Source organism: Chelonoidis abingdonii, chromosome 3 (genome assembly GCF_003597395.2).
Source record: "Chelonoidis abingdonii isolate Lonesome George chromosome 3, CheloAbing_2.0, whole genome shotgun sequence".
Taxonomy (NCBI): Eukaryota; Metazoa; Chordata; order Testudines; family Testudinidae; genus Chelonoidis; species Chelonoidis abingdonii.
In genome coordinates, this window is record NC_133771.1 from 170,224,798 (window position 1) to 170,250,426 (window position 25,629).

General features: G+C 40.0%; 1 protein-coding gene across 1 annotated transcript in view; it reads right to left on the minus strand.

Annotated features, from left to right (window-relative positions):
- USH2A (usherin) overlaps positions 1–25,629 on the minus strand; it is a 622,140-nt gene that overhangs the window by 314,363 nt on the left and 282,148 nt on the right. Inside the window, exon 31 of the mRNA XM_075064332.1 lies at positions 20,697–20,858. Within this exon, the coding sequence (XP_074920433.1) occupies positions 20,697–20,858 (162 nt within the window). The remainder of the gene's footprint in view (positions 1–20,696; positions 20,859–25,629) is intronic.

The window sequence follows — 25,629 nt, forward strand, 5'->3', positions numbered from 1 at the left end:
ATCTCTGAAGGATGTTAAACAGAAGCTAATACGTTAGAGATTTTAAAACCAGAAGGTTCAGATAACTTGCATCTAAGAGTTTTAAAAGAGTTGTCTCAGGAGCTTGCTAGACTATTAACATTGATTTCCAACAATGCTTGGAGCACTGGGGAAGTTCCAGAAGACTGGAATAAAGTTAATGTTGTGTCAATTTTTAAAAAGGGAAAACAGGATCACCTAGATAATTATAGGCCTTCAGCCTGAGATTGATCCCTGGCAAGATAATGGAGTGACTGATATCGGACCGGCTTAATAAAGAACTAAAAAAGCGTAATGTATTTAATGCCAATTAATATTGGGTTTATGGACAATAGAACCTGTCCAACTTACTTGATATCTTTTTTTGATGAGATTACAAGTTTGACTGATAAAGATAATAATGTTGACGTAATACACATATACTTCTGTAAGGCATTTGCCTTGATATCACATGACATTTTGATTAAAAAACTAGAATTATATAAAATTAACCTGGCACACATTAAATGGATTAAAAACTAGATAACTGTTAGGTCTCAAACTGTAACTGTAAACAGAGAATTGTCATTGAGAGAGTCTACGTCCATTTGGGTCCCACAGGGATAGGTTCTTCATCTTACACTATTTAACATTTTTATCAATGACCCTGAAGAAAACATAAAATCATCATTAATAAAATTAGTGGATGACAGAAATTGGGGAAGTGGTAAATAATGAAGAGGAAAACTCACTGATTCAGAGTGATCTGGATCACTTGGTAAACTGGGAACAATCAAACAATGTGTGTTTTAATATGGCTAAATATAAATGTACACTTCTAGAAACTAAGAATGTAAACCATACTTACAGGATGGGGGATTCTAACCTGGGACACAATGATTCTGAAAAAGATTTGTGGGTTGTGGTGGATAATCATGACCATACATTTTAAACAGAGAGAGTAATTAACCACTGAAACAATTTACTAAGGGTCATGATGAATTCTCCATCTGTAACAATTTGTAAACCTATATTGGATGTTTTTCTAAAATATATGCTTTAGAAATTATTTTGGGGAAGTTCTGTGACCTCTGTTATACAGGAGATCAGACTAGATGATCACAATGGTGCCTACTGTCCTTAGAATCCATGAATCTATGAACAAAGGAAAATATTTTTTCCACATAAAATAAACTGTGGAAATCATTGCTGCAGGAAGCTGTTAAGGCCAAGAATTTAATAAGATTCAAAAAGGGATTAGACATTTACATGGATGACAAGATTATCCAGCGTTATCTTAATTAGTGATATCAAAAATTTTAAAAGGAATATTAAAGCTCATGTCCAGGATTTACACCAATATCTAGCTACTAGATCTGAAGATGAGACTTAACTTGGGGGACAGATTGCACCTCCCTCTAAAGCAGGTTGGGCAAACTTTTTGGCTTAAGGGCAACATTGGGGCTCTGAAACTGTATGGAGGGCTGGGTAGGGAGGCGTATGCCCCACAAACACCCTGGACCCCATCCCCTATCCAACCCCTCTCACTTTCTGCCCCCTGCCTGCCCACCTCAGAACCCACCACCATCCAACCCCCCTGCTCTTTGTCCCCTGACCACCCCCTCCCAGGACCCCTGCCCCCTAACAAACTCCACTTGCTCCCTGTCCCCTGACTGCCCTGACCCCTATCCACATCCCCGCTGCCTGACAGGCCCCCTGGGACCCCACCCTCTTCCAACCCCCCACTTCCCCATCCTCTGACCACTCCTGAACCTCTGCCCCATCCAACCACCTCTGCTCCCTGTCCCCTGATTGCCCCCCCAGAACCCCCTGCCCCATATCCAACCCCCCCCCGGTCCCGAACCCTTTACCATGCCGGTCAGAGCAGCATGTCTGGAGCTGCACCTCCTGGACGGACCAGATATGCTGCCATACTGCCCTGCATGAGCGCGCAGCCCCACTGCCCAGCACGCTGCCTGCATGGCGGCGTGGCTGCAGGGGAGGAGGGACAGCAGGGGAGGGGCTGAGGGCTAGCTGCCAGGCCAGGAGCTCAGGAGCCAGGCAGGATGGTCCCGCGGGCTGGACATGGGCCATGAGCTGTAGTTTGCCGACCTCTGCTCTAAAGCCTCTAGTGATGGCCATTGTCAGAGACCGGATACTGAATTACATGGCTCTTGGGTCTGATGAAGTATGGAAATTCCTGCATTAGTAAATTCATAACTAGTGCAAAACAGAGGAGCAATGGGCCTAGAAGTCTTAAAGTAGTAGCAAGCTATATATTCTAAAGCTAGATAAGGTTGCCTCAGTCCACATGATTTCCACTGCTTCAGCAGTGAAAGGCACATGGAAAACAAGTTTTACCATCCACTTAGGGATTCCCCTGATGTAAGAGATTCCATAGGTGGCATACCACCCTCTTCCCAGATCCAGAGAAAAGAGCATCTGGGGTGCTGCTGGGAAGAAAGGGGTATGGCCAAAGAACCACTGCACTCTGGCAATCGCACTGGTGAGCTGAGCCCTGATACTAGCCAGACCTATTTAGAGCAGCTCTGAGGATGTTCTAAATTGTACAAGAGCTGAGCCAGCTTCCAGATGGCCCTAGGATTGGGAAGGAGATAAAAGTGGTGTAAAGCCACCTTTTCACTCTCTCCTTAGCAGTGCTGAGCAGAATTCATCTACAGCTGAGGATTAATTCCTAATACGTAGTTGGGGAAAGGGTTGTTCTCAGTTTCTCTTAATCTTTAACATAAGGGGGGAAAAAAGACCCTGTAAAGGTTTACATTTTTTTAGCTGATGTGTTGCACTACCTAGTCATGTCATATAGTGTCAGTAATGTCATCAGATAACATAACTTCCACAATCTGATGTGATGCATTAAACTAAGATTAAAAGAATAAATCATATTTGTGGGGACACAGATAACAGGTGGTGAAGTCAGATGCTTTGTATTATTGTGTATCTATAGGATGCCCAGATTAGGATATTAAGTTCACAGGCTCCTTCTCGTATGTGGAGTGTGTTGCAGCCATAACTCAATAGTAAAGGGCCACCAAACAGTTATTATGGCAAAAACTATCATCAGGGAAAAATACAAATTGATCAATGTCAGCTACATGAAAAGAAAGAACAATCACCTGTCCCCGATCTCATAAATTTAGTATTTGTTGCAAGCTTTTCCCCAACTATATACAGTTTATTACAGTAACTATAATAAATAACAATGATAATAATGCAGAGTAGGTTATTTCAAGCTGAATACTTATTTTCTATTAATTCTCTCCCTTTTCTCTTGCACGCACCCCTGCATGATCCACCTGTGAACTGGGGAAGAATAGGTTTAATTTATCATTAGAAGTTTAGGCCTTTTAATTGGGAATGATGTGCTACACCAAGAAAGTTGTCTGTGTAGGCTTCTTGAAATATCTGCATACCATAAGTGGCATGTGCAACTTGTACAAAGGAGGCACAGAATTTACATTCTACTGGTGTGTTATAAATAAGTAATGAGAACAGATTAGAATTATGCATTTACGCCTACTAGTGAGAGTGAGATGCATAATTCACAAGTGGTGAACCCTTAAGAGACTTCTGAAGTCCCCACTCTCATGTGCACAGAACAAGGTATATTATTCATTCCCCACAGTCCTATACATTTCCTTTTTTCCCCTCAGTTTGGATTCTCCATGTCCTACTTTCTATAGTACAGAAAGTCTACAGACTATTAACCACTAAGTATTACCGGTGAGAATTTATTTCCTTTCTGTTAGCTTGTTGAGGAAAGCTTTCTGGATTTGCTTGTGCCAGAGTGACGACTGTAACAGATATACACTGTAATACTGCAGTAACAACAACAAAAGGTGCGTGGAGAGGGCTGGAGAGAAGACTGGCCAATCCTATGAAATGTATTAAAATATATCAAAACACAGTGAACACATAGAAAGTTAGGAGCAAATGTTGAGATAAATCTCATCATATGAATCTCTGGGCACCAGCAATTCTCAGTCTTCCATGGGAATTGCAATGCTCCGCAGGTGATTCTCTCTTCTTAAGGTTTGGCCTTAGTCTCTGTGGAGCTGTCGGTCAGAATGGAGATTTGACGTTTTCTCTTTGGACTCATAGCCCCTGGCTTGTGGGGAAACTGCTTACCGTTGTACTCAGTGATGGGAGTGGTTGTGCAGGTGGGGCATCAGTGTTCAGAAGCTTTTTTACCACAGGGTTCTCCAGACCTGCTCTGAGCAGGCTTAGATGACAAGGTGGTAAAATATCTGGTGACCTGCCTGTAGGATAATTCTCACCATTGCTACTACCAGTGTGAGCTGCACCACTTTTATGGCAGCTCCTAGAGATTTCCCAAAAGAAATCTAGTGTTGACTCAGTCTGACTGTAATGAAGAATCACTGGACAATTTTTGCACAAAGAAAATCTCTTGGTTAAGTCTGAGTGATTTTTGTGCTTTCAGAAGGTGCCAGATATACAACTTTGGAAAACCAGACTCCTCTTTTTACGTACAAAACAGATACAGCATAGGCAGTAGTGCTGCAACCTTCCCCACACTCCCTCATCAGTGAACTTTCTAGAGAGACTATCTGTAGGAATGGAGCATTAACTTCATGCCCATTCCAATCCCCTGCTGAGACTTCCAACTACTGTCAATTTTGATGGGAAAGGAAGGCCATGTCATCAAAGGACTGCCCTATAGCTTCGGCCACAGTGAATCTGCCTTCACTAAACAGTGACACCTAACTGTAAGGTGGGGTAAGGAGGAGTGGTTCTGTGGCAAAGTAACGTAGCATTGATTAATGTGCTTCCCAAACACAAAGCACTTGGGGCAGACTATTTGGTGAAAGTAGTTTTCTTGTAATTTCTCTCAACTGCCTCAAACCAAATCAGTCCATTTAGTCCCCTGGAATTTTCCTTTGCCCTATATGCAAATATCGTCAATCACATTCTAGTTCTAGCTACCATCTGTTTTTGCTGCCTCTCTCTTGGCTGTGCCTGAGATTTATCTAGTTAAGATAAGATACAAGCCTCTCTTTTTCAGGGAACTCCATACATTAGCTTATGTGGTGTTGTTGTAGCTGCGTTGGTTCCAGGAAATCAGAGAGACTTACACTATCTTATTCTGATGTTTTTTCAATGTATTTTACATTATTTGGAGTATTGTTTGGCCAATGTGTTTTATATTTGCATATACATTTAACAGAAGGGCTTCAATTATGCATATATTCACATTCCCAATACAACATAAGAGTTTGAAAAAAATGAATTTGTGCCATTAAAAGAATGATATTAAATCCTGCCAGCCTCACAACAGGAGCCCAAAATATTTCATCTGACAAAATGGAAACTCCCCTTTTTACCCTAATTTTTAAAGAGATTAGCCTGTGTCTCAATTATCTCAAATAATCTATCTGATAAATGTACACAATGCTCCTATCAAAACTTGTTTCTATGGGAAGGCCCTTCCAGGGCATGGAACACAGAGTTTAAGAAGAATGTCCAGACGCACTTGTCAAGCAGATTAGTTGGACTCCTCAACTGGCCCATATAGGGCTGGTCTCCAGGATCAGCAGAGGAGAAAGGTGATGTAAAATCACCTGTCCTTCCCACAATGTACATAAGAGACATGCCTGGGTATTTGGCCTCATAATTCAAACATTAAGCAGCTTTAAATAAGAGAAGGAAAAAATTCAAGTTTCTGTTCCTATGAAGTTTCTGTTCTCCCCATGCCAGAGAAAAAAAAAGATTGCAGGAGGCTCCAGTCCACATAATGGACCTTCTCAGCCACTAGTCATCATCTCATTGGCCTCCTCCTCTTTCTCTCTAAACTCAGACACAATGTCTACATGATACACTGATTTAATCTCCTGTAACTCCATCTTGGATCCTTTCCAGTCTGGCCTCCTCCCCTTACTATCCTAAAAAGCTCACACTTAGGTTTCTTATTCTGGGTATATATTAGGGCTTCTACTCTATCTTCATTCTCCTTGTCCCGTCTGTGGTTGTTGACACTGTAGATTATCCTCTCCTTCTTGACTTCCTACCTTTATTGCAAGCGTGTATGTTCTTGATGCGTAATGCAATACCTCCTTCCTTTTCCCCCTTTATATTAATATTCCAGTGATGAGATTTATCCCACCAATTCTGAGTGATACCAATTAAGTCATAATTTAGCTTATGTATTAATACTTTCTGTTCTTCCTGTTTATTTCCCAAATTTGTTGCTTTTCTGAATAGACATCAAAGATATTAAAGCAGATTCCCCACTGCTCTTCCCACCTGTTGCTCCCTATAACTCTACTATAATATTCCATTCTCCCCCAAACATCCAGCCTTCTGTTAATGTCAACTTTATTTATATCTACATGAAAGCTTTTGTCACCTGTCTCCTCTGAACCTTGATTATACATTCCACTCATTCTAGCCTTCTGTGCCACCATGGGCTCAAAACCAATGAAGAGGGAGAGGAGGAGCAGCCCTCTTAAAAAGGCAGTCCAACTGTTTTACTGTAGTCATGAAATAGCTCTACTCATCTGTCATAGTATTCTTTCCCCAATCTGAACTTTAGAGTCCAAAAAATGGGGGACTAGCATGAATTCCTCTAAGCTTAATTACCAGCTTAGATCTGATACGCTGCCACCAATCAGGACTCGGAGTGCCTGATAAACTCAGGTCTCCCCAAAACCTTCCCTGGGTACCCCCAAGATCCAGACCCCCTGGATCCTAATACAAGGAAAGTAACCTCTTTCCCTCACCAGTGCCTCTCCTAGTGTCTCCTAGCGTTTCCTCGGGTACCGCTGGAAGATCTGGATCAAACCCTTGAATCTTAAAACGAGGCTTTCCATCTACCACATTCTCTTCCCTCTTTTTTTAGTGAGTCACAGACCAATACCTAGCCTGAACCAAGGAAAAGAATCATAATAGGATATTAAAAAAGGAAGTATATTTAATAAAAGGAAGAAAAAATAAAAAATCTGTAAATACAAGATGTAACATAAGGGTCTTTCAGCTTATAGACCACAGTGAAAAGCCCCCCCAGAAAATACCCATTAAAAAATATCTTACCACAACATACGACATTTGCAAAATACACAAAAACATTAAAAGAACAATAACCGCCCTTTCTAACTAATACGCACTATTCTGAAATATAATAAGAGATGTAGCAAGAGAATTGGCAAGAAACCTGGGTTCACGTTAGTCCTTTCAGGACCCAGAAGAGAAACAAGCACAAACCCAAAAACACACAACAAACGCTTCTCACCTGATGATTTGAAAGTATCTTGGTCCTCTGGTCAGGTGTTGCAGGTCACTGTTTGTTAACCCTTTACAGGTGAAAGAGACATTAACCCTTAACTATCTGTTTATGACATCATCTGATATCATGTAGGGACAAGTTGGTAACACATATTCAAACAATAATTATTTCCTTTCCATAAACAGAAATACCTATTCTTAACGCAAAGGTAATATGTTTGTACCAAGATATTTCACATTCCTTACAGCTCTGTTCAACATCTAGTTATATGAATTCTCGTTACAATATTTTTGACTTGAAACACAGTGTGGCCAAGTAGATTAAGCATGGACAGGGGAGCCCAAACTGCTGCGCTCTTATGCAGGGTCTGTTCAGGTGTGTGACCTTGGGTAGGTTGTATTTTCAGTGGTGCCATTGGAGCTGTGGGATGTTCAGCATCTCTGGAAATCTGGCCATCAGACTCTCTGTGCTGTGCTTCAGTTTTTCTGTCTGAAAAATGGTGCTAACACTAGTTGCCTGTTTTCCTCCGCAGGCAAATTGTAAGAATTAATATCTTTAAAATGCTTTGAATACATAGAGTGCTAAGTATTGTTAATATTCCAAGGCCTGAATCAGATGGATCCTCACAAGAGAGAGAAATCCAGCTTCAATTACTTTAGAAGGATGCTGGAGAGAGACTGTAAGTATCTCTGGGTTTAGAATATTATGTGTTTTATATACTATCTCTCTTCCCTCCAGTGTAGCCATGTAATACAAGTTCTGTAGCCTCTGGATCAGTTAGAAAAGATACAAAAGAGAAATATTCCAGTGCACCACTGCCATTGCAATGTGCAAAAGATAATAAAAATAATGGTTTTGTGAGCACACTTTAAATGTACTATATTGTAATGTACAGTGTAAACAGAGCATTCATATTCAATTATACATTTACCTATCAAGAAAAATGAGTTTTACTCCTCACTAGAAGTGGTATATTTATTTGCCCCGTAAATTCCATCATATATCCTATTTATACATCAATTCAAAATAAATCTTTTTAATGTAAAAGCCAATTCAAACGGCTTCATTGCAAGATCAAATATTTCTGTTCTAACTGTAACATGGCTCCACTCTGATGCCATCCTAAGTATCTTTATATGTTATCTTCTGCTGCTCTTTATAAAATACTTATTCCAAACCACTCTAATTTATATTGCCCTAGTAAATCTAAAAACAAGATGTTAAATGTTTCCATAAGGATATTTGTACAAAATTACCTATTTTGATATACCTACGCTGATAGAACCTTCAGGCATTCACAATAAGGATTATTATAAAAAGATCTCAAGTTTCACTGATTAATAGCAAACTAGAATAAAAAATGAGCAGAGATATACTCTTTCATACAGGACACAAGACAGAAGATTATCATCAGAATGAAAATTCACTTTTCCTCAGCTGACGCTTTTCCCCCTTACATCTGCTGACCTTGTGCTGTGCAGTACATTACTGAAATGATTAAACAACAACAGCGTTGTTAAATTATGAATCCAGATGTTGTTTTACATGCCATAATATACATGGCCAGCAATGGCAGAAAAAAGGAAATCAATATATGAACATCTAAGTTGTATCTACAATAATGGAGTGTAGTATTTGCAACTCTGCCATCACTGAAATAGTAATGAACTCCGTTTCTCATCTGCCTCATGATAGCCATCTTAAAAGATTTTGAGTTTATGCATTACTTAAGGAATACTAATCTGATATTTTCCTTACGTGCTTCGATTTATGTTCACTTAATTTTAGTGCTTATGCACTATTTATTTTCTTTGTAATACATCATCTTAAATTGTTCCTATATTTACATGGTATGAATCTTTATGATTGGTATGAATATATCTGTCATATAAAAAAACATTTGAAGCCAAACTGCAATTTAGATCAGAAGTGGATTATCATAAAAAATACCATATTTTAAAGGAACAGTGAAAAGTATGATCGAGTTCAGTACCAACTAAATGGCTATAAAGTTTTATGTAAACAATTTGGGTGGTGGGTGTAAAAATGTAGGTTAAATTCTTGATTCATCAGGAAAAGAAATCTGCCAGAATTCTTTTCATGATTTTTGTGACATATCAAGCTGGAATCTGACTTGATTTATGCCCTGCAAACCTTTTTATTTTTGCATAATTTAGGAGGGGGGCAGCAGGTTTGGAAAATACAAGAATCGTCTTCCAACAGTCTAAACTGTCATGTATTTTTAGAACTAAACTCAAATCTAACTAAGATTCTATAATGTTCAGACATGTATTGTTCACCATGAACAGATGAGAACCAAGACTGCTGAGAATAATGAAGGAAAAGCTGCTCCTGTACTATTTCTAAACCTAAATAGAAATAGTTGAGTGATATTACCTGGTAAAATAATCTGGAACTATTTTTAAAAGTCATTCTCCGATTTTTCACCACAAATTTACAGAAGCAAGAGGCCTGAACAAGCATCCAGATATCTGGATGCTCATGCAAAGTTTACAAATGTCCAAACCTCTGAGGTTCGCTCACTGCTAAAATTGACAGAATGCAGATTTCCAGTCTCTCAAACGATTAAAATAGTTTTCAGACTAATTAATTTATTAACTATCCAGTATGTGCTAGGGGCAGTACTGCATGCTCCAAAGAGGGATGGAGATTATGAGTGAGGAAGCAGTGCAAATAAAAAATTTAAAGAAAAGACCTAAACCTTCTCCTGTGAGGGTCACTAGTAAACATCCATTCACCTGCTGGGCACAAGAACTGTCTCAGATTCAGTCTCATGTAAGCAGATGCAACTCCATTGACCTCATGGACTGATTTTGATCCTTTTAGAGCAAGCAGCCCTGTAATATTCTCCATCTGCCTTCCTGGAGAAGAGCATTACATGCAGAAGTATTACACTTTCACTGTTGGGCCTCTAATGCACCCGCCTGTTGAGTTGCTACCATCAACGAACATTTCACTGGTGTCACTGGAATATTAAAACACACAGAACACATTCAACTGTGCAGGTGGTGCAATCCAGGTGGATACACCCATAATATTCAACACCCAAAGGGTTAACAGCCAGCAATAATTGTCAGTATGCAGCACAGCCGCTTGTGACTTCTAGTAACTTAGTCCAACTGCAGTTTCTCTTTCTTACACACCACTTTGTCATAAATGTTTCTAGTACTCTTTCCCTTTCCAGTTATGTAAATTAAGTGCTATCCATTCACTGAAAAAAATATTTGCAGTTTTATCCAGGATCATTCCATACTCCCAAATGTTCACTTATAAATTATTTTTCATGAAACTGAAATGCTCTCATTGATCCATGTGAAATTTTAAATTTGAATGGGATTCAATACAAAATTAAGCTTTGTAGAAAGAAAATGCCCAATTTAAGAAGTTGAAAAAATGTGGAGATTTTTGTAGTTCTCCAACTTTTTGAGTGAACGTGGATAGAGTTTCATTGAAAAATGGGCATTATTGTGAGTGAAAGCAACAACATTCCACCAGTTTTTCATGAAACTAGACTCTGTTCCAAAACCACCCCCACCCCTTCCCAAAATATGCAAAATCCTCATATTCATCAGTGTGAATAAGGCATTTACAATCTGTTCTTTTGTGAATATTTTGCAGAGCCCCAAATCCACCAATCTCTTATTTTTGTTCTTTGGGGGTTGTCAATTTTTAAATGTTCACTAAAGCTCAAATTAAAAAAAAAGTTTAATCTCTTTAAAAGTGTTAATGGTAACATACACATATTATCTGAAGAAAGCAAAACCAGAGTTTAGTCCTAAGTCCTGATGTCAAATATAACTGTTCAGTTTCTACCGCTGTGAAGATAAGTGCAAATTTTCAAATTTGTGTACCACATCTAGGCATCTAAATCCATATCTAGGCACCAAAAATAAGCAGCCCAGTTGACTTCAGACTGAGTGAGGGTAATCAACACATCAGAAATTCTAAGACTATAAGAACATAAGAGTTGCCATACTAGGTCAGGCCATGGTCCATCTTGCCCAGTATCCTGTCTCCAACAGCGACCCACACTAGAGTTTCACAGGGAGTACACAGAACAGAGCAATAACGGAGTGATCCACCTTATCTTCCACTCCTAGCTTCTGATAGTCAGAGGTTTAGGGTCCCCGAGCAGGAGGCTGAATCCCTAATCACCTTGGCTAATAGCTAAGGTTAAGATTTTGTCACGGTTAATTTTAATACAGGCATGGAAAGGTTGCAGGCAATAAACAAAAATTCACAGAAGCCCACAACCTGCCTGTGACTTTTACTAAAACTAACCAGCGTCCGGGAGTGGGGTTAACCACCGGGGGGACTGAAGCCCAAGCCACACAAGGAGCCGAGACTGACAGCTCCTGCCCCTGCTCCTGCCATAGTGGCTGAGGCAAGGGCTGAAGCCAAAGAAGTCACAGAGGTTCATTAAAGTTACCGAATTTGTGACCAAATCATATCTTTACTAATAGCCATTAATGGACCTATCCCCCATGAACTGATCCAGTTCTTTTTTGAACCCAGTTATACTTCTGGCCATCACCACATCCCATGGCAATGAGTTCCACAGATTATTGTGTGTTGAGTTAAAAAGTACTTCCTCTTGTTTGTATTAAATGTTACTATTATTTTCATCAGTTCACCCGTTTTTTGTATTTAGTGAAAAGGTAGATAATACTTCTCTATTTACTTCTTCCACACCATTCATTATTTCACCATTCATTATTTTATAGACCTCTATCATCTCTCCCCTTAGTTGTCTCTTTTCTAAGATGAATAGCCCTAATCTTTTTAGTCTCTCTTCATATGGAAATAATTCCATACCCTTGATCTTTTTTGTTGCCCTTCTCTGAATGTTTTCCCGTTGCACTAGATCCTATCTGAGTAGCACACCATGGATTTGTGTAGTGGTATTATGATATTTTTTGTCTTTTTTTTTAGCCTTCTCTGAATGGTTCCTAATATACTGTTAGCCTTCTTGACCACTGTTGGGCAGCGAATGCAAGTTTTCAGAGAGCTATCCATGGTGACTCAAAGATTTTTTTAAATGGGAACAGCTATCTTAGAACCCAACATTATATCAGTATAGTTGGGATTATTTTTTTCCAATGTGCATTATTTTGCACTTAACATTAAATTTCATCTGTCATTTTGTTTCCCAGTTTGGTGAGATTCCTTTGTAACTTCACATGGTCTGCTTTGTAATAATTTTGTATCATGGGCAAACTTTGCCACTTCTCTATTCATCCACTTTTCCAGATCATTAATAAATATGTTGAACAGCCCAGCACCCAGTGTAGATCCTTGGGGGATACCACTGTTTGCCTCTCTCCACAATGAAAACAGACTATTTATTTCTACCTTTTGTTTCCTATTTTACAACCAGTTACTGACCTACGAAAGGACCATCCCTCTTATCCCATGACTACTTAGTTTCCTTAAGAGCCTTGGTGAGGGAATTTTTCAAAGGTTTTCTGGAAATCTAAGTACACTATATCAATTAGATAACCCTTATCCACAACCCCAATCATTTATTTAGGTGCCTAGCTTTAGGCACTCAAACTACAGGAGCCCAAACAACATCCACCATAAAACTACTTTCATCTCAGTGGCTGATGTCAAAAGAATCAGCAGTTTCAGTCCAGTTATTACGGGACAAGTACCTACAAGAACCACCATCACAACTTGCACCATTGTTAACAGAGACCTACAACTGAACAAACATGAATCATGAACTGTCTTCTCACCCTTGGTTAACATAATCTACAGTAATTTAAATGTAAAATGCATGGGGCACAATTTGCCTATCACACCGTATTTGGCCTGGTGTAACTCCACTGACTTCTTTGGAGCTACTCTTAATTTACAAAGGTGGAAGTGAGAGGGGAATCAGCCCCATGATTTGCAAGTAGACTACTGTATTTCATTTTACAAATACAAATACACTGCAGTTAGGTGAATACTTGTCTTACATCCTCTCTTTCAGTATGCAATATCACTCAAACAGCATTTGGTATTTTAAACTCTCTTATCCAATCTACATATATGTGAAGGGACAATTAAAGGACTAGTGTCTTACACATTTCTTACTATGATAAACTCTTGGTGTAAGATCGCAGGAAAGAAAGAATCATTTGGGCTTTTCACATTTTTGAGTGACTTTGTCTTGTCAAGGTTTGTGATTGATAGACCTGGAAGCTTAATGCCTCCCTTCTCTCTGTTCACTGAACAGATCCAGAATGGGAAGCAGCAATGCACTTTCCCTACATTGCCATACAAATGTGCCTTCTTTTTTTTTTTTTTTGTTCTTTTGGCTAATCCATTGCTACTAGCTTTGGAGAAAGCCATTTGTTCAAAACAGTTTGTACTTCTGTACATGGCAGATTTGGAGGTGCCAATCTCTTTTTGTTTTATAATTTGAGTTTTATTTTATTATTTTAATTTCTAGAAAGTGGTGCCCAAATAACCAGAGAGCTCAGCAATTCAGGCAGGGTTAACATGAGTTCTCTTCTGGCTTGCTGTGTTACCCAAATCTGATTGAAGGACAAGGATTCCAGAAGCTTGTCCAGCTGCGGTTTTATAATGACACCATTAGGTTTTGCTCCATAATCAAGGCCCCTAAAAGTCTGTGTAGCTCCAGGCTTAGTCTCTGCGACAAGGTTAACTGAAATCTGCAGCAAGGGTAACTACGTTAGCAGATTGTATCAGCAGGGAATATTTAAACACTATTTAAAAGGATTTTAAATAAGCAGATTTTATTTAACACTACACTAATGCACTGCAACAGAAAATGATACAGGAGAGTTGCTACAAATAAACATAATGCTTTCCTCCCTGGCCTCCGGATCTGTACAGTTAAGTCCAGTGAATGGACTAGAGTCTTCCATTTGAAGTTGAAACACAGAAATGACAGACTTAGACAGTCCCAATTGCCCTTTGGTTTTGTGCCTGCTGAATCTGCATTCTGGGTCTGAAGAATTAATTACACTAGTACAGGTCACTGGCAATGTCAGTGTTGTCAATTCAGGTGTATCAAATGTGCTTTCTTAAATATATATATATATAACATTAAGGGAAGCCTACTCTTTCCATAAACCTGGTATAATCTGCCCTCTAGTGCTGGGTGCATCAATACAACTATTTTGGGGGGGAGGGTTATAGTGCTCATCATCATGTTTAAGTATTTTGGCCCATATGAAACCTGCAGCAGGGATGATGTTCTTTTTGAACTGCTTTGGGAAGTATGTTGCTTGCTGTACTGCCTTATGATCTGGATGTGTCATTCAGTCATATGGGAATGGTGACTGTCGAACTGTAGTCCATTAGAGCAAGACCCTGAAAATGACAACTGGACTTCAGTTCATATCTCTTTGTGTAACATGGATAGTATTTCAGGTGAAGATGAATATTCTATTGCTCACACTAATACAGCAGGTTTCAATGCTTCCAGAACAAACTAGAGTTTTAAATTCACTAATTGGATGCCAATGTTATATTGATGTTGAATGACTCTTTGGAATCGGTTATCCTAGGACCTAGTGAAACAGAAGACTTGGCTCTTTCAGATATTTACGAATATTATACTACATCTTTGAAGACAGGAAACAGTTCCACAGTGGCCCCCACAGAAATACTACAGTATCTAGCAGTTGTAAGCTGTCAGGGCAAAGAGTGCCTCTTCTATATTTCTACAGCACCCAGTGCAATGGGGCTTCAATCTTGACTGCGGCCTTTGGGTGCTACCATGCTATTCAATATTTAATTAGAATAACCATAACAATAATAATCATATGATCTAACAGGCCTTTTCCTCTTTGTGATGCCCCGACTGGCAATCAAACTCTGCAGTTCAAATGTTTCTGGATTTCCCTTCATTTAAGTCATGTTTAATTGTACAGTAAATAAAGTGTTGACACAATTGTGATGGATTCTTAATAACAGACGCAAAAATCAGTAGAATTTTATAGGTGTGGAAATGAAAAAAAAAAGGTCCAAAAGTGTTTCTTGAAGAAGTATGGCATTTGTGCAATGACATATATTAAAGGTATTATTTATCATTGATTTCAAGAAAGGAATTCATATAAGTGTTGACTAATTTGGGTGCTTCAGTTTCTGAATATTTGACATAGTGAGCCCTGATTTTAAGAGATGCTGAACTCTCATCCCATCCCTATTATTAATCATAGAATTCAACAAGTCTCCTCATTCTCTTCTCCAACTCTGATCCATCTGGTCTTACAAAATCTGTCTTTCAGCATTCAAGTTCAAGAACAATTTGAGCCAAGGTTGCCAACTTTCTACTCGCACAAAACTGAACATCCTCGCCCCATCCCTGCCCCTCCTCTGAAGTCCCGCTCCTGCTTCGCCCCCACTCACTCCATCCCCCAGCCCTCTGTCACTCGCTCTCCCCACCCTCACTCACTCGCTCATTTTTCACCAGGCTGGCTCAGGGGGCTGGGATTTGAGAGGGGGTGAGGGTGCCAGCTTGGGATGAAGAATATGGCATGCTGGAGGGAGCTCTGGGGTGAAGCCAAGGGGTTCAGAGTGTGACCGGGGGTTTCTGGGCTGAGGCAGGAGTGTGTGAGGACTCTGGCTGGGGGTGCAGACTCTGGGGTGGGGCTGGGATGAGGTTTTGGGGTGTAGAATGGTGCTCTGGGCTGGGACCAAGAGGTTTGGAGGGAAGGAGGGGGAAATCAGGGCTAGGGAGGGGGTTGAGACATCTGGGAGGGAGGGAGTGGGTTCCAGCTGGGGAGGAGGGGTTTGGGGTGCAGGAGCGTGCTCTAGGCTGGGATTCAGGGGTTTGGAGGGGGGAGGGGGATCAGGGGTTTGGGGCCCAGGAGGGGTGCAGGGGTGCAGGTTCTGGGTGGCACTTGGGGGTGGGGGCAGCGTGCAGAGCCCGCTGGCAGCCCCTATGCATTGGAGCCTGAGGGGGACATGCCGCTGCTTCCGAGAGTCGCACAGTGCAGAGGATAGCAGGAAGCCTGCCAGCCCCTCTGTGTGGCGTCGCCAATTGGACAGTCAATGGCATGGTCAGCGGTGCTGACCAGAGCCACCAGGATCCCTTTTCGACTGGGTATTCGGGTCAAAAACCGGACACCTGGTCACTCTACTTGAGCCAGCCAAACTGTCACTTATTCCTATAGGTTATATTCTTCTCTCTCTTTCTAAGGATTAACCTTGTTTTTATAGTCCAGAAAAACTAAATGATCAAAAGTGACATATCACAGACACCAGAAAAGATTATTATTTGTAATGTAACTGTAGAAAGCCAGAGAATGTGAGCCAGATCTATAGCTGTTGTAAACTGGCACAGCTCTATTGAGCTAGATGAAAATCTGGCACTGTGACTTGTTAGGTGAAGTATCCCTTTCCTGAAATACTGCAAACACTATTCTTTCTTACTGTATGGCAGAGAAAATAACAGTTTCAATCAGTTGAGTATTAATAGGAATATTTTTCTTTTAAGGATTCACAATCAGAGTCATTACTATATGCAAGAGAAATTAAATGAACCAAATTTGTTAGCAGGGTCAAGTATGCAGTGCTGAAGAAAATACAGACTTTTACATCCTCAGTGGGCTCGTTGTCAAAGTTGGAGATTACACTCTACAGTGATGGAAATATAAACATTTTGTGTGTCACATATATCTACAAGTAATGTCTTTCTTGGCTTCACCAGGTTAGATAATCAAATGTGTTTCACTATAGAAAAGAAGACTATTTTCACTACAGGCTTTTACCAGAAATTTTTCTCACAAAGGTAGCCAGCTCTCAGATGACATGGGAGAGAGAAATTTTGCTCAGATTTTGACAGTCAACCATCACTAGCAATCTCCTCAGAAAAGTTCGTGCTATATTATTATTTCTTTGCACATTATAAGCTGTGCTGGCAGCAATGCCTAGAGCTAAAGTTGTCTGATACTTTTCATTATAAAACACAGTTTTCACTTGTTTACAAACTTTGCCAAACTTTAACCACTTGTGCTGAAACTTTCCATGCTGTCTGCCTTGAGATGATTTTAAAAAAATGTTTTGGCTAAAACAGGTCAGCCTTTTATGAGAATGATATTAGATAAAACCACATTGATTTGCTAATGTGAAAAAAAATCTTACAAATGTTTCATTAAGAAGCTCTAGAGACTCCATGCTCTGGCAAGGGGTGTTCCCCAAGGGCCAGAGATGTTCTTTTTGATGTCCCTAGGAAAATCTACCCAATTTGGCCAAATTATATGCCTCTGAAAAACCAGTATGCACATGCTCATAGAAGCCAACAGCACTAACCTTCACACCCAAAGCAAAAACAAACAAACAAACAAAGAAACAGGCAGGAGAGACAGACACAACACTGGAGAGTCCCAGAATCTGGCTTTTAATCCTTTGATTTTATCACTGTGCAAATATAGCCCTTGGAGAAGCAAGATTACTTTGTGCCACTTTGTAATGACTCCCCCAAACTACAAAGGAGCAGATTGCAGGTTCTGTAAGGAAACAAAGGCCCTTCCACTTTAGCAACAAAAATGACATTTCTTTGATTACAATTAGAGCCAAGCATAAATCTGGGCTAGAAATCTGAATAGTCCTGAGTCAGAATGACTTGGATTTCTGTTGACCTAAATCCCAACCTTCTGACTCAGATCACATTTCTTCCCCTGGGCTCCTTCCACATTTCCAGCACACCTCAAGCAGAGTGAGAAATCAGCAGCAAGATAAAGGTGGCACAGAAGCAAACAGTTATACATGTCATGTCCCATACGGTAAGAGAGAATAAGAAAGTGACTCATGTTCCACCAGTTCAGATGAGGAGACTATCAATCTCCTTCCATTTAGCAACTAATATCAATTAAAAAGCAATAGATTTACAAATATGGTGCACTCTTGGTGAGAAGCAGGGACCCCATTGGAAGGAAACTGGGTCTTACTGAATAACACTAAATGGGGCAATGGTAGGGGATTCCACATGGAAGAGGAGACATATTTAGACTACAGGCAGTGAACTAAACTGGCCTGCCCTCTGAAAATTGTCTTTGACTCTATCAGAGTTGCAATCAGCTAGGCCCATTTTGGTGAAACTGAGTTCTGCTGTCTCTGGGGAGATGGGGAGTTTCCTAGTAGACCTATCAATATATTTTCTTAAGTAATCAAATTCAGGGACTGAAACTGTAAACCTTTGCCCACTTCAAAAAAACAAAGGGAAACCAAACTTACATTAAGGTACTGAAATGTTCATATAAATGTTTGTGCCAGGAGCAGAAACAGAAATGCTATATTACCGTGAGAAAGGTGGTTCTTCCATTATTTCCAGATATTACCACAAAAATGAGTACTAAAAATGTCATTAAAAGTCTGTTCTTTAGGCCAGTTTTACAGAATCGGGTCTGGCTGGAAAAGTCTCAGATAAGCATCCAACATTTTGGATGATGAGCCAAATATTGAGCCTTTTGAGAGTAGCCTACCCTTAATTGCTGGTAGGAAAATTATAAAAATTATCTTGACTGCAGTTTCAATAGATAACTCTTCATGACAGCTTAGATAGTAGTTATCAGTCACGATGTAATCTGATATGCACTTTTAAAAAACCACTAGCATGGTGAACATATTCCAAAAATGTTTTTCACAATTTCTAATTCATGACCATTTTGCAAATACATGCTATGGGGCAGAGCACAACCCTAGTAACAACATCAGCACAAATCTTTCAATAATGTTTTTAATAAGAAGACTGGAAGTACATGTAATTTTGCTTCCAAAATTTTAAAAAGAATGTTATGGGACAGTAATAAGAGATTAATGGAGATCTTGGAAAAAAAGATAAATGGTACTACAAGAATACCAGAAAACTGGGAGCAGGAAGGAGCTGAAACAAATTGAACCTATTTTTTTGATAAATATTTATTTTTTGCAGAAGAAAAATGCTTACTAGTTTAAGCTGTCATTATGCTAACCTATATCCTATTTTTCATATTATTAGTAATATATAATGTGATAGTTTATATTCAAAAATAAAACCAGAATGTATTTATCCAGAAGTACAACAAGGTTACTATGGTTACAAAAAATCCATTACCTTTTAACACAGAATGAAAAAGTTTGACTTAAAGTGTGCGCTATTTATTATAGCAAACATCAACAGCATTCAGGAGGTTCTCTAACTGGATTCATTTTTCAGTGTCAGAACTGACCCACCGCACTAGTAGCTTATGGCCTGTGCAAATAAAAAAAATTGAACTATGCATTTTTAAAAATGTTTTGTACTAACTCAAAATGCAGAAATGTCTTTGAGGTCTTATAGTATGCTAAGGTGTTACAGTAAAAAGAAAGTAAGACCCTGACCCTCCTCTATCCTGGGTAGATTCTGATTTTAATATTGTTTTTGGTTTTACACCTATCTACAAACATGCATAAAACTGTGACTGAACTTGACTATTCCTTTTGCTGCACAAGGCTACACATAGTTCATTATTTTTATTGTATGATAATCCTGAATGACTAATTTGTGGTATGTTGATGAAACAAAAGGTTAATGTGAAAGTAAGATGTCAGATAACTGTACATCAATACAAACAGCCAATGAGGGTCATGGAGCTGCTATGTAATAATCTGAGGATACAAACATATACAATAGATATTGAGATAGACTGTACAAGTTATATTGGAGGTAGTGAAACGTTTATTATATGCTCAAATTCAATGGGGGCTGTGCAGGAAGGCAACACAGAGAAGGCCATCCAGACACACATTTGAAAGACAATGAGGAAAATTAGTAGCTTGGGGGATCTTACCTCCTATCTCCAACATGTTTCAAGCCTCGTTTTGCCAAAGCTGAAAGTTACCAGATCAAAGGACTATAAAAAGTTCAAAGGAGACTTGATTTCTGTAAAGGGGTGTGATAAAAGGACTGAGCAAGATTTAAAGACTCTCCAAAGCAGGGAGGGAATGTACTGGTTTGTGAGTTAAGGGAATAGATGATCACCCAGACAGAGTGAGGCTCTGTGGAGGAGTCTATAAGGAAGCTAGATCTTCCAGGATCACCATGTGGAAAATGGTTAGATATCTTGTAAGCAAGACATGTATTTGGTCTGTTTTACTATTACAAGATCTGTTTCTCTCTTAAATTCTTTTGTTCTAATCAATACTTTGCTATAAGAAGGGTGTCTGGTCACTGGTGTCATTGCTCCCGAAGGGAACAGAACTGCAGGCTCCGAAGATATATCAGGCCTGCTCAGGCAATCACAGTTAGGACTTGGGGATGGCAGTCTACGATGCATGCCTAGAGCAGAAGAACCATGTGCTTTCACCCCAACACAGGTGACAGCTACAGGCCTGAGAACTGAGAGGAGGGTGCATTTGACAAGTCCAGGAAGGGTTAGATGTGCAGTTAGCCCAATGACTGTGACATACCCATCTTAGGAGTCACCACTATATAACTCACCTTTGACAATGTATTTAGTTCCATTTCCAGTGTAGACTAATACAGCATCCATATATAAAGCATACTGTGTTATAATACCATTTGGTCTCTTTGGAGGATTCCAACTCAGAAGTAAAAATGTGGGAAAGGATATAGCTGTAGGTGGTTGTACATCTTCAGGGGCTGTAAAAATATAAAATAAATAAATAAATATTGTGCATATATAACTATATATTGTAATACTTTTGGGTACACAGATACACATCCACTCACATAAATATCTATATCTACAGATATCAAAAAACCCAAAACTTCACAATTATAAATCAAGTTTACGGACAGGAAACCATTATAACAGGGATATTCCAGGTTATTTAACTTTTAGTGATTGATTGCTATCAGAAATATGCTCACTTAACATTATATATTCATTGGGGGTCTTGTGGCTACAAGATGCCAACTACATTTTTTAAACTGTGCTACCAACAAGAGGGTGTCTCTTACCACTTGCCATGAGGAAAACCTGGCATGTTTACCAGCATTGATGGTTTAGGTCTACTGGGTGATTTCTTCTCTGGTTTCTTTTACTTTTTCCTTTTGTGAAAATCCTTTATGTGTGCACATCACCACTTCTGACAATATTGGGAAATTCCCTATGCATTGTTTAGAGCAATGGATCTTTCATATAACTGGTTAGCACACCAATTTGTGACAAGGAAGAAGGAAGGGACCTATCATTTATAGGTGGTAGAACTGGTTGCCAGTTCAAGCACTGGGTAATTTTAAAGGATAACCAAAAGCCTTAACAATGATATTAGAAATTAGTTACTAAGACAAAAAATTTTATGCCTGAATGTCTAAGGTTAGACACCTAAATCTACATTTATCTTATTTTCAGAGATGCTCAGTGCCTGTGGCTCCATAAATTTCAAACAGAGGCTAGAACACTTTTCACTTTTGAAAATCAGGCCACTATTTAGATGCCTAAATAGGGTTTTATATGCCTAACTTTAAGCACTCAAGTATGAACATTTTTGACCCAAGATATTTGACATTTTTTATTAAAACTAACCACCTGACCAAGAGCTTTAACCCCCCTCTCCTTGACTTCATATCTTGAACCACAAATTGATTTTTTTTCAAAATCACGGCTGTAGATATTATTAAGGCTATGTTTTAGTCACAGGTATTTTTAGTAAAAATGTCATGGACAGGTCCCAGGCAGTAAACAAAAATTCACAGCCCGTGACCTGTCCATTACTCATACTATATATCCCTGACTAAAATGGGGGGAGGGGTGCAGCTCATTGTGTGTGGGGGAAGCGGAGGGTGGCCAGAGGTGCTGCAGGTGTGAGCTGCGGGGAACCATGGATACTCGGGGGGAGGGGAGGAAGGAGGGTACAGCTCAGTGGGGTGGGGTGCGCAGCCCAGGGGGATCCCATAGGTACTCAGGGAGGTCACGGCCTGAGGGGACCCCACAGGTGCTGGGGGGAGGGGGTTGACGGGACTTGGGCAGGTTCCCTACACAGCCCCTGGGAAGCAGTGACCTCCAGTTCCTAGCTTCAGTTGTTGCCGCCGCTCCACCTCAAGCTCTGGTTCTGTAGCTCCCATTGGCTGGGAACCACAGCCAATGGGAACTGTGGGGGCGGTACCTGTGGGCAGAGGCAGCATGTGGAGCTAGGAGCTGAGGGAGGAGAGTTCCTGTCACCCTTCTGGGGATCCCCCCCAGGAAGCACCTCCCCACACCCAAGTCTCCAGTCCTGAGCCCCCCCACACCCAAACTCCTGCTGCTGGGGGGTGGAAAGAGGCCCAAGACTTCCCCAGCAGCATCTGGTGCAACTATCCCAGGGGCTGCCTGAGCGGCCCAGGCGAATCCCCAGCCAGCTGCATGGGCCGCTGCAGAAGTCATGGAGGTCACGGAATTTGTGACCTCCGTGACAAACATGGAGCCTTAAGTATTATATTATTATGCACATGTAACTTTAATTCTGACATTACCTAACTTCTGATAGTTTGACTTTGCAACAGTAATAGCGCTCTTTTAATGTAATTTGTGTGTATGTAGTAAACTAGAGGTTGGCAATCGCTAATAGTTTAGGGTATGCCTATACAGCTCATGGCAGCAAGTCTCCTTACACAGGTTGACAGATTTGAGTTTCCAGGGCTTGTGCTAGCACTCTAAAAATAGCTGTGTAGACATCTCTTTCAAGTTGTGCTTTGTGCTGGAGCTCATGCTTTGGACCCCCCTCCCTAGGCTTCAGAGTCTGAAGGCTGGTCTACACTACAGGGGAGGGGAGGGATGAGGGTCGATCTAAGTTACCCAACTTCAGCAACTTGAATAACGTAGCTGAAATTGCCATACTTAAATCTACTTACCACAGTTTTGTCACTGCAGTGTGTCAATGGGAGACGCTCTCCCGTCGATTCCCCTTGCACTTTCCATTGAGGTGGAGTACCTGAGTCGACGCTAGAGTGATCAGCAGCCAATTTATCGTGTCTGTATTAGACACAATAAATTGACCCCTGCTGGATCAATTGCTGCCGGTAATGTAGACAAGCCCAGAGTTCCAGCCCAAGCTACAACTTCCAAGAGCTATCCACACAGCTATTTTGTAGAACACCAGCCCAAATCTCTCAACCTGGGCTGGGAGACTAACTGCCATAGGTTGAATAGACATACTCTCAAAGGTCCAGTTCTGCTTCACTTATAGTGAATTAAAGCATAACTTCACAGCAACACCTCTGAATATCATAAGGGTAACAGAACTGGGGCTTACCCACTCTGACAGGAATATCTGGTAATTTACAAGCACTATTTTGGCAAAAAAAATATATTCTTATGTAAACCTTCCCAACGTGAAAGTGTATGTTCAGAGATGAGCATTTTTTTTTTCTGAATCACATAGAATTCCTGTATTAGCTAGTACGTTTACTAAGCTGAACAAATAAGAAAAATAATTTTAAGGAAAATTGTAATATGCAATCAAGCAAATATATGACAATATTGAATTTCCTTATGTATGGTTCCATTAACATTTTTTTGCAGAGGAAGCCCACAAATAATGAAATTTTCATTGATAATGAAATGAGTAATAAGTTATCAATTCACTAAAATATAAATTAGTATATTTAACAACATCCTACAAAACTATAATTGGGCTTAAGGATTTAGAACTGATTGGTACTCGTAGTAGGTATCAAAGGATTGACATAAAAACAATACTCAAATAACACTGGTCTATAATTTTTGAGAAGTCGTCTGCTTCAGAGATAAAATGTGGTATTTATTATGTATTTTGATGTGCTGAATTCAAATATGACAATTAAAACAACTGATTGGCTACTGTTTCTAAGATATTCAAGTTTTTACATTTTATGTCTATGTATATTGTGTAGATAGTAGAGTTTTAATCATAAATTGTAAACCTAGGTCTTTTCATGTGTTTATGGTTGCTTTACATGATAATATTTCACCTGTCCTGTTTATGTAACACTTTAAAAATCAGCAAAAGGGTTATATAAATAAAATTTATTATGAAACAAAAGGCAAAAAACTATTATGTACATAGTTTAGTCCTATTCAGTGTCTACTCGTCGCTTCTTGGCTTGTCTCTTGTATTCATTAAATGGAGCATCTCTTGTCACTGTCCAGCAATAGTCTGCAAGCATTGATGGGCTCCATTTGTCCTGATAGCGTTTCTCCATTGTTGCAATGTCCTGGTGAAATCACTCGCCGTGCTCGTCGCTCACTGCTCCGCAGTTCGGTGGAAAAAAATCTAGATGAGAGTGCAAAAAATGTATCTTTAGTGACATGTTGCAACCAAGGCTTTTGTATGCCTTGAGGAGGTTTTCCACCAACAACCTGTAGTTGTCTGCCTTGTTGTTTCCGAGAAAATTTATTGCCACTAACTGGAAGGCTTTCCATGCCGTCTTTTCCTTGCCACGCAGTGCATGGTCAAATGCATCATCTCGAAGAAGTTCACGAATCTGAGGACCAACAAAGACGCCTTCCTTTATCTTAGCTTCACTTAACCTTGGAAATTTTCCACGGAGGTACTTGAAAGCTGCTTGTGTTTTGTCAATGGCCTTGACAAAGTTCTTCATCAGACCCAGCTTGATGTGTAAGGGTGGTAACAAAATCTTCCTTGATTCAACAAGTGGTGGATGCTGAACACTTTTCCTCCCAGGCTCCAATGACTGTCGGAGTGGCCAATCTTTCTTGATGTAGTGGGAATCTCTTGCACGACTATCCCATTCGCAGAGAAAACAGCAGTACTTTGTGTATCCAGTCTGCAGACCAAGCAAGAGAGCAACAACCTTCAAATCGCCACAAAGCTGCCACTGATGTTGGTCATAGTTTATGCACCTCAAAAGTTGTTTCATGTTGTCATAGGTTTCCTTCATATGGACTGCATGACCAACTGGAATTGATGGCAAAACATTGCCATTATGCAGCAAAACAGCTTTAAGACTCGTCTTCGATGAATCAATGAACAGTCTCCACTCATCTGGATCGTGAACGATGTTGAGGGCTGCCATCACACCATCGATGTTGTTGCAGGCTACAAGATCACCTTCCATGAAGAAGAATGGGACAAGATCCTTTTGACGGTCACGGAACATGGAAACCCTAACATCACCTGCCAGGAGATTCCACTGCTGTAGTCTGGAGCCCAACAGCTAGACTAGAGCCAATCAACAATTTTAAGCATCATTTTCATTCTCAGTGACCCAAAATTAGTAAAGTTTGACTACATTTATTTCAGAAGCATTTTGGCTGTAGAGAAGTGTAATTGCAGATGGCAAAACCCCTCAGGATAAGCCTAGCAAACCTGCTTATTTTGGTAAAATTTTCTCTCATTGTAAACATTTAGCCTACAGGCAATTCGAAGTTCTATCATATGTATCAAATTTGGTGACTCTCCATGGGACATCACCAGCTGATTCATGTGTT